At 44.8% G+C, this 9017-nt stretch overlaps 1 protein-coding gene across 1 annotated transcript in view; it reads right to left on the bottom strand.

The window, feature by feature from the left end:
- Nucleotides 1-2875: 2875 nt before the first annotated feature.
- The window catches only part of TXNRD2 (thioredoxin reductase 2), a 204819-nt gene continuing 198677 nt past the window's right edge, over nucleotides 2876-9017 (bottom strand). The window contains exon 17 of the mRNA XM_082268343.1: nucleotides 2876-3347. Within this exon, the coding sequence (XP_082124469.1) occupies nucleotides 3224-3347 (124 nt within the window). The 3' untranslated portion in view covers nucleotides 2876-3223. The remainder of the gene's footprint in view (nucleotides 3348-9017) is intronic.

The raw sequence follows: 9017 nt of genomic DNA, 5'->3' as shown, positions 1-9017 counted from the left end.
TCAATGCAGAGAGACCAGCGTGCCCCCTTTTAATGCACAGTGACCAGCTTGCCCCCTATTAATGCACAGTGACCAGCTTGCCCCCTATTAATGCACAGTGACCAGCTTGCCCCCTTTCAATGCACAGTGACCAGCTTGCCCCCTTTCAATGCACAGTGACCAGCGTGCCCCCTTTCAATGCAGTGACCAGCGTACATGCCCCCTTCAATGCAGTGACCAGCGTACATGCCCCCAATGCAGAGATCAGCGTACATGCCCCCTTCAATGCAGTGACCAGCATACCATTCCCCCAATGCAGAGATCAGCATACATGCCCCCAATGCAGAGATCAGCATACATGCCCCCAATGCAGTGACCAGCGTACATGCCCCCAATGCAGTGACCAGCGTACATGCCCCCAATGCAGTGACCAGCGTACGTGCCCCCAATGCAGTGACCAGCGTACGTGCCCCCAATGCAGTGACCAGCGTGCGTGCCCCCTTCAATGCAGTGACCAGCGTGCGTGCCCCCTTCAATGCAGTGACCAGCGTGCGTGCCCCCTTCAATGCAGTGACCAGCGTGCGTGCCCCCTTCAATGCAGTGACCAGCGTGCGTGCCCCCTTCAATGCAGTGACCAGCGTGCGTGCCCCCTTCAATGCAGTGACCAGCATACATACCCCCAATGTAGTGACCAGCGTACATGCCCCCAATGTAGTGACCAGCGTACATGCCCCCAATGTAGTGACCAGCGTACATGCCCCCAATGTAGTGACCAGCGTACATGCCCCCAATGTAGTGACCAGCGTACATGCCCCCAATGTAGTGACCAGCGTACATGCCCCCAATGTAGTGACCAGCATACATGCCCCCAATGCAGTGACCAGCGTACATGCCCCCAATGCAGAGACCAGCGTACATGCCCCCAATGTAGTGACCAGCGTACATGCCCCCAATGTAGTGACCAGCGTACATGCCCCCAATGTAGTGACCAGCATACATGCCCCCAATGCAGTGACCAGCATACATGCCCCCAATGCAGTGACCAGCGTACATGCCCCCAATGCAGTGACCAGCGTACGTGCCCCCAATGTAGGGACCAGCATACGTGCCCCCAATGCAGAGATCAGCGTGCGTGCCCCCAATGTAGTGACCAGCATACATTCCCCCAATGCAGAGATCAGCGTGCGTGCCCCCTTACTTACCTGGAGCAGCAGCGGCTGCGATCGGCTTCTCCTCAGTCCCCCGAACGGCTTCTTCTCCTCGGTCCCGGCGCGTCTCCTCCAGTCCTTCCGGTCCCGCCTCCTCCTCGGCCAATGGCATGGGGTTTGCCTTGCGGCCAATCAGGAAGCGCGTATCGGACGCGCTTCCTGATTGGCCAGGAGGAGGATCGGTGTGACAATTTTCATTCGCTATTGTCACACAATGGGTGGGCTCGGGACGCACTGCTCTGCGCCCCGGGTCCACCCTTTGCATCACCCGATTAGAGCCTCTGGCTCTAATCAGGTGATGAAAAAAAAAAATCCCCAATGAACTCCATGCGTCCAGCCCCCCTGCATGCAGATTAGAGGGCCGGACGCATGGATGGGGGGACGGCGCCCCTGCGCCCCTAAGGAATCGGCGCCACTGCTGGGCAGGAAGGGGGTGAAAGTGCCCAGTATTGAAGTGGTTAGGGTAGAACTGCAATTATATTTGAAAATATACTGTACTTTTTCTTTACGTTGAAAATTCTCTAGTGACTTATTCAACTCATAAATGCAGTGGATTATTTGTTGCATTACCATTCATGCCTAAATCTGTTTACACTTGTGTAAAGCAGGCCTTTCACAGATTTTTTTTTCAGCCTGTGGGGTGAAAAGATTCCTCCATGCACACTATATAGTAAGGGTGGACGTATCTCCCATTGTGGCTTTTGTACTCTGACAGCCAGCACCTGCAGCTTTTGTAATAACCGAACAGTGGATGCAGCTGTTGTTCGGCTGACAATTTTCCACCTTACTCGATTTTACTTGCTCTAACAACCCTATAATTTCTGGAACCCACTATGTTGCTACAGCAAATTGGTCAGCAGTGTGTGTGTGAGGGTATAGATGGGGCAGAGCCCCCTATGCTGTTACTGTGAAGCAGTTTATCGGGTTTGAGGGTACCAGGTTACAGAGTTTGTCAAAGTCAAATACCCAGTTTGAGGGTATTGGTGAGGCAGAGCCACCTATGCTGTTACAGTGAAGCAGTTTATCGGGTATGAGGGTACGAGGTTACCGAGTTTGTCAAAGTCAAATACCCAGTTTGAGGGTATTGGTGAGGCAGAGCCACCTATGCTGTTACAGTGAAGCAGTTAATTGGGTACCTGAGGTAAATTTCTTTAGAATGTTTAAACTGTATCACCCAACAGGCCAAGCTATCCTAAAAGAAATTTACCACGGTATTGCAAGTATATTCTATAAAGTAAACATTATTGCATAGCATCTAGCACCAAAGACATGTAATTAAATTCCTGGTCAATGAAAAGAAAGCGCAACCATTTCAGAGCTGCAAACCAACACGCAAACAGGTAAAACATCCTGACAGCTGGAGATAAAAATCAGATACATTTTTGCACTTACACAAGAAAAACAAACACAAAGGTAGAACATTCCGAAAAAGAAAGATACGACCGTAAATAAATGCAGAAAGAAAAATGAGTTTTCAACATTAAAGCTATTAGTGTAATCCAGCAAAGTGATTGGCTTTGGGAAAGTGGTGGTATGCATTTTATACTATATCAGATGAAATGTAAAGACAACTCATTTTCTATGCTCTTCTATGATGAATGAACTCTAAATATAGAAAGAAGTTCCTGTAATGGTTTGTCCCTAGGCATAGAGCAGGCAGGGTGCTGGATTACATTACACAGCTTACCTGTGGCCTCAGCATCTCCTGGTCTTGCAGTTCCACCTCCTGGATGTTTGCAGAAATAGAAGATGTCAGCAGAGATGTCTAACTTATCAACTCCTTTCCACCTGATTTAACTTCAGACATGTCACGAATGCTTTGAGTGTGGTATGAAATGTGCACCGAGGTTCAAATGTAATTTACTGCTGGCAGAAGCCTCTCAGGATGAATTAGAAATAATTCCTTTGATTCCAGAGGACCTGACATGTATCACATGGCTCAGAGCAAAGTGATTACATGTAGCAGAATGATGGTGATAGTTCTCTCCTTCTCATGCAGGCAGATGGCACTTTATTCTCAGGGATGGTAGTTAACCTCAGCAGCCAGTGACTGTGGGGTCCAGTCCTGAACGCTTGGTGATGTGCAGCTTAGTCACTTCCTCAGCACAGGTTGGATGTATGCCCACTGTGCTCATTAGCTGATGGTAGGTGGCACCACATCTGTAGGAAAAAAGACATGTCTGGGTATATAGTATTATACTCATGTGGGTTTATGTACAGTGAATCTGGAAAGTATTCACAGCGCTTCACTTTTTCCACATTTTGGTATGTTACAGCCTTATTCCAAAATGGATTACATTCATTATTTTTCTCAACATTCTACAAACAATACCCCATAATGACATCGTGAAAGAAGTTTGTTTGAAATCTTTGCAAATTTATTAAAAGTAAAAAATGAAAAAAAAAATCACATGTACATAAGTATTCACAAGCGTTTGTCATGACACTCAAAACTGAGCTCAGGTGCATTCTCTGATCATCTTTGAGATGTTTCTACAACTTGATTGGAGTCCCCCTGTGGTAAACTCAGTTGATTGGACATGATTTGGAAAGGCACACACCTGTCTATATAAGGTCCCACAGTTAACCGGGCTTTTCAGAGCTAAAACCTAGCCATGAAGTCCAAAGAATTGTCTGTAGATCTTCGAGACAGAATTGTATGGAGGCACAGATCTGGGGAAGGGTACAGAAAAATTTCTGCAGGATTGAAGGTCCCAATGAGCACAGTGGCCTCCATCACCCATAAATGGGAGAATTTTGGAACCACCAGGACTCCTGCTAGAGTGGGCCGGTTGGCCAAACTAAGTGTTTGGGGGAGAAGGGCCTTATGGTCACTCTGACAGAGCTCCAGCATTTCTCTGTGGAGAGAGGAGAACCTTGCAGAAGAACCACCATCTCTGCAGCACTCCACCAATCAGGCCTGTATTCCTCAGTAAAAGGCACATGGCAGCCCACCTGGAGGTTGCCAAAAGGCACCTGAAGGACTCTTAGACCATAAGGACCAAAATTCTTTGGTCTGATGAAACCTTTTGGTTTGAATGGCATGCGAAATGTTTGGAGGGAACCAGGCGCCGCTCAATACCATCCCTACAGTGAAGCACGGTGATGGCAGCATCATGCTGTGGGGATGTTTTTCAGTGGCAGGGACTGGGAGACTAGTCAGGATTGAGGGAAAGAAGAATGCAGCAATGTACAGAGACATCCTTGATGAAAACCTGCTCCAGAGTGCTCTGGACCTCAGACTGGGGGTGAAGGTTCATCTTCTTAACAGGACAACGACCCTAAGCACACAGCCAAGATAAGGAGTAGCTACAGGACAACTCTGTGAATATCCTTGAGTGGTCCAGCCAGAGCCTAGACTTAAACCTGATTGAATATCTTTGGAGAGATCTGAATATGGCTGTGCACCAAAGCTCCCCATCCAACTTGATGGAGCTTGAGAGGTCCTGCAATGAAGAATGGGAGAAACTGCCCAAAAATAGGTGTGCCATGCTTGTAGCATCATACTCAAAAAGACTTAAAGGTTTTGGTGCCAAAGGTGCTTCAACAAAGTATTGGGCAAAGGCTGTGAATAGTTACTGTATGTACATGGGAGTTTTTTATTTTTAATAAATTTGCAAAGATTTCAAACAAACTTCTTTCACGCTGTCATTATGAGGCATTGTTTGTAGAATTTTAGGGAAAATAATTAATTTATTCCATTTTGGAATAAAGCTGTAACATAACAAAATGTGGAAAAAGTGAAGCGCTGTGAATACTTTCCGGATTCACTGTATATAACTTGAGTCAATGCAAGAACATCTGCTGCACATTCCCTGCATGTATTACCCAAGCAAATGATGGCAAATGTTCAACCATGCAATAGGTGAACAACAAAGAACGAATGTATGTCTGATTAATCTTCCAATTTGCTATGACATTAGGCTCAATTCACAAAGCTAACACACCAGGATAAGTATCCTTATTTTCAAAAAAGTGACACTTATTTTCAGTTGAGTCCAATGAAATTTGAAAATTTCAATCACATGACTTAAAATAAAGTGCTTAAGAATGGTGTTAAAGCTGAAGTCTAGGTATGAATTGTATTGCCTAATTACATTGGTCCAGCTTGGATCAATGTAAGTTTGCATATCTCATACATGAGCAATCTTTGTTGAAGCTGCAAATCACTGCAGTAGTCACCACTACTGGTCATGTGCCAATTGGCTGCCCTTCTGTATATTTACCACTGGGGGAGGGCTCGCCCGGCATTACAGCAATTCACAGAACATTTTGTATTTTTTTTCTTAACAACTTCTGGACCGGAACATTTTCCCTCTTAATGATCAGGCCATTTTTTGCGATTCGGCATTGCGTTACTTTAACCAGTTGCCGACCGCCGCAAGTACATATACTGCGGCGGTCAGCCCCGGCCAGGCAAACTTACGTATGGGTACGTCACTAGCCTGTCACTGGCTTGTGAGCCAATAGCGGGCGAGCGCGCGCCCGCCCCAGCTCGTTCCCCAAGAAGTCAGTGCGTGTGACCGGCGGACCCGATGTCCGCCAGTCACTCGCGATCGTGCGCCGTGAAGGGAGAAAGGCAGGCGGCTAATGTAAACAAAGCCGCCTGTCATTCTCCCCTGTGTAAAAATGGAGAGCAAACGGTTCTACTATGTAGGACCGTTGATCTCTGTTCTTACACCAGTAGCCATGTCCAATGACAGTTAGAAACATGCCCCTAGGGACACACTTAACCCCTCCTTCCCCAATAAAGTTAACCCCTTCCCTGCCAGTGTAATTTTTACAGTAACAGTGCATATTTATAGCACTGATTACTGTAGTAATGTCACTGGTACCCCCAAAAGTGTCAAAAATGTCAGTCAAGGGTCCGATCTGTCCGCCGCAATGTCGCAGTCCCGCAAAAAAAAAAAAAAAAAAAAATCGCAGATCGCCGCCATTACTCGTTAAAAAAAAACAACATGACAAAAATGTTTCCCTTAGTTAGTAAACGCAATAACTTTTGCGCAAACCAATCAAAATACGCTTATTGTGATTTTTTTTTACCAAGCATAGGTAGCAGAAAACAAATTGGCCTAAAATGTTAAAAAATTTTGATTTTTACATTTTTTTGGGGGAATTTCATCTAAAGAAGTGAAAAATATTGTTATTTTTGCAAAATTTTCGCTCTTTTTTGTTTATAGCGCATGTTAAAAAAAAAAATTGCACAGGTGATCAAATACCACCAAAAGAAAGCGCTGTTTGTGGGAAGAAAAGGACATCAAATTTGTTTAGGTACAGCGTCGCACGACCGCGCAATTGTCCGTTAAAGTCACGCAGTGCCAAATCGCAAAATACCCCCTGGTCGGAATGGGGGTAAAATCTTCCGGGGCTTAAGTGGTTAACTGACAATTGCGCGGTCCTGCAATACTGTACCCAAATAAAATTGATGTCCCTTTTCCCCCCAAATAGAGCTTTCTTTTGGTGGTATTTGATCACCTGTGCTTTTTTAAAATTTTTTGCGCTATATATATAAAAAAAAAAAAAGAGCGACAATTCTGAAAAAAAAAAAAAAAAACAATATTTTTTACTTTCTGCTATATAACATTCCCAATAAAATAAAATTTAAAAAACAAAATTTTCATAATTTTAGGCCAATTTGTATTCTGCGACATATTTTTGGTAAAAAAAAAAAATCTCAAAAGGCGTAGATTGGTTTGCGCAAAAGTTATCGCGTCTACAAACTAGGGGAAAGGTTTATGCCATTTTTATTTATTTATTTTACTAGTAATGGCGGGGATAAGTGATTTTTAGCGGGACTGCAACACTGCGGCGGACAGATCGGACACCTAACTGACATTTTTGACACTTTTGGGGGGACCAGTGACACTACTACAGTAATTAGTGCTAAAAATATACACTGTTACTGTAATAATGACACTAGCAGGGGAGGGGGTTAACCCAGGGGCGATCAAAGGAATAAATGTATGCCTAGGGGGTGTTTTCTGTGGGGGGGGTGGGCTTATGGAATCATCACAGGGACCTGTGTTCCTAAATAGGAAGAACACAGGAGCCCTGTGATGATTACAGAGAGAACAATGGCCTGCTGTGTTTAGAACAGCAGACCCCTGTTCTCTCTCTACGGGGAGTGATTGTGGGCACCTGGCAGCAATCGCGGCTGCCGACCCCACGCCTCAGCTTCCCCGCTGGCGAATGCATGCACGTGCGCCTCCAGCGGTGTGCCCCCACCCCTCAGGATCGCTCCCGTGAACCACCGTACAGGTATGGCGATTCGCGGGAACCTGCCGACGTATAGGTGGCGGCTGGTCGGTAAGTGGTTAAATACAAAATAGTCTTCAACTGGACCAGGTGGAGAGGCAGGGTGGTGACATCACAACTTCTACACCATCCAATCAAAGAATGTCTTGTATTCACTGAAGAAAATACAAGACTTTTTGTGAATGGTGGCAGTGCCAAGCAAGTGATACCCTGTGATTACTATACAGAAGGGCAATGGACCCAGAACACGGCTACTATTACTGTGGTAGTGGCAACTACTACAATGATTTGCAGCTTTTTTATGGACAAGGATTGTAAGTGACCATACAGCCCAATAATATGGTATACAGATCAATCAGACCATAATTATTGCATATATATATATATATATATATATATATATATATATATATAGTCCGAAAAATAAAAGGTGATCACCTGATCAACTATGAAAATGGTTGTCAACTATTTTCATAGTCAATTAGTTGGTCAGTCGATTAATTGGCCTGCATTCAGAATGCATTATTTGTTTACATATCAGAAAATACAGTGTAGCACACATATAGCTCAGTACACCGTCCATACAGGTCAATATAATATACACAGTGCAGCACACATACAGTTCAGTACACCCTCCATACACGTCAGTATACACCATGCAGCACACCTACAGCTCAGTACACCACCTATACATGTAAGTATACACAGTGCAGCGCACCTATAGCTCAGTACACCCTCCAGTAGAGATGGGCTTGTGCGTGTACGGGATCCCATCTTCCTGATCCTGCCAGGAAGCCGACACGGCACACAGCTAATCACAGGCAGTGAGACATTTCCCAATCTGTGCAGCTGCAGATCAGGATATGTCTTACTGCCTGTGATTAGCTGTGTGCAGTGTCGGCTTCCTGGCGGGATCCCGAACACGCCCGAGCCCATTCCTGCCCTCCATACATGTCAATACACCCTCCATACATGTCAGTAAGCATGTGAATGTGTGAGGAGCAATGCCTCATGGCAAGGAGTAGTCCTGGCAAGGAGAAGGAAGTGATTTGAAGCGATTCTAAAGGCAATTTTATTTTACTTTGCTATAGGGCCACTCTTAGGACAGGAGGAGCAAGAAGCGCCAACAAGGCACCCCAGAAGAGGAAATACAAGTACTGATACTTTTTCTCAAGTACTTCCCGATATCGTTTACCAATATCTACTTTTAATGTCATGACAGTTTTTTTTTTTTTTTAGACTAATGAAAAAATATTACCGTTCTTCTGTGGCTTTGACATTGCGCTACTTCAGCGTAATTTTAAAGCCACATAGTGCAATTTGGACCTCTGATTTCATTGCAGCTTGAAACTTCATTTAACAGAACTTAATGCAAGTAAAAAGAATTGCAAAAAATTTATTGGTTTTAGTATCAGGACACACTTTCCAGCAAACTATACAATGAAAAACAGGGATATTTAGTTTACATATACGGTAGTCCATAAAGAATATGTACTGCTAATATGTGGTCACACCCCTTCAGGACCCGATAGTTTAAAATACATGTACAAGCTGTTTGGATTTGAGCACAGGTAT

Source organism: Pelophylax lessonae, assembly GCF_965119305.1.
Source record: "Pelophylax lessonae genome assembly, chromosome: 1".
In the NCBI taxonomy this organism is placed as follows: Eukaryota; Metazoa; Chordata; class Amphibia; order Anura; family Ranidae; genus Pelophylax; species Pelophylax lessonae.
This window is presented reverse-complemented; position numbering and strand designations above follow the sequence as displayed.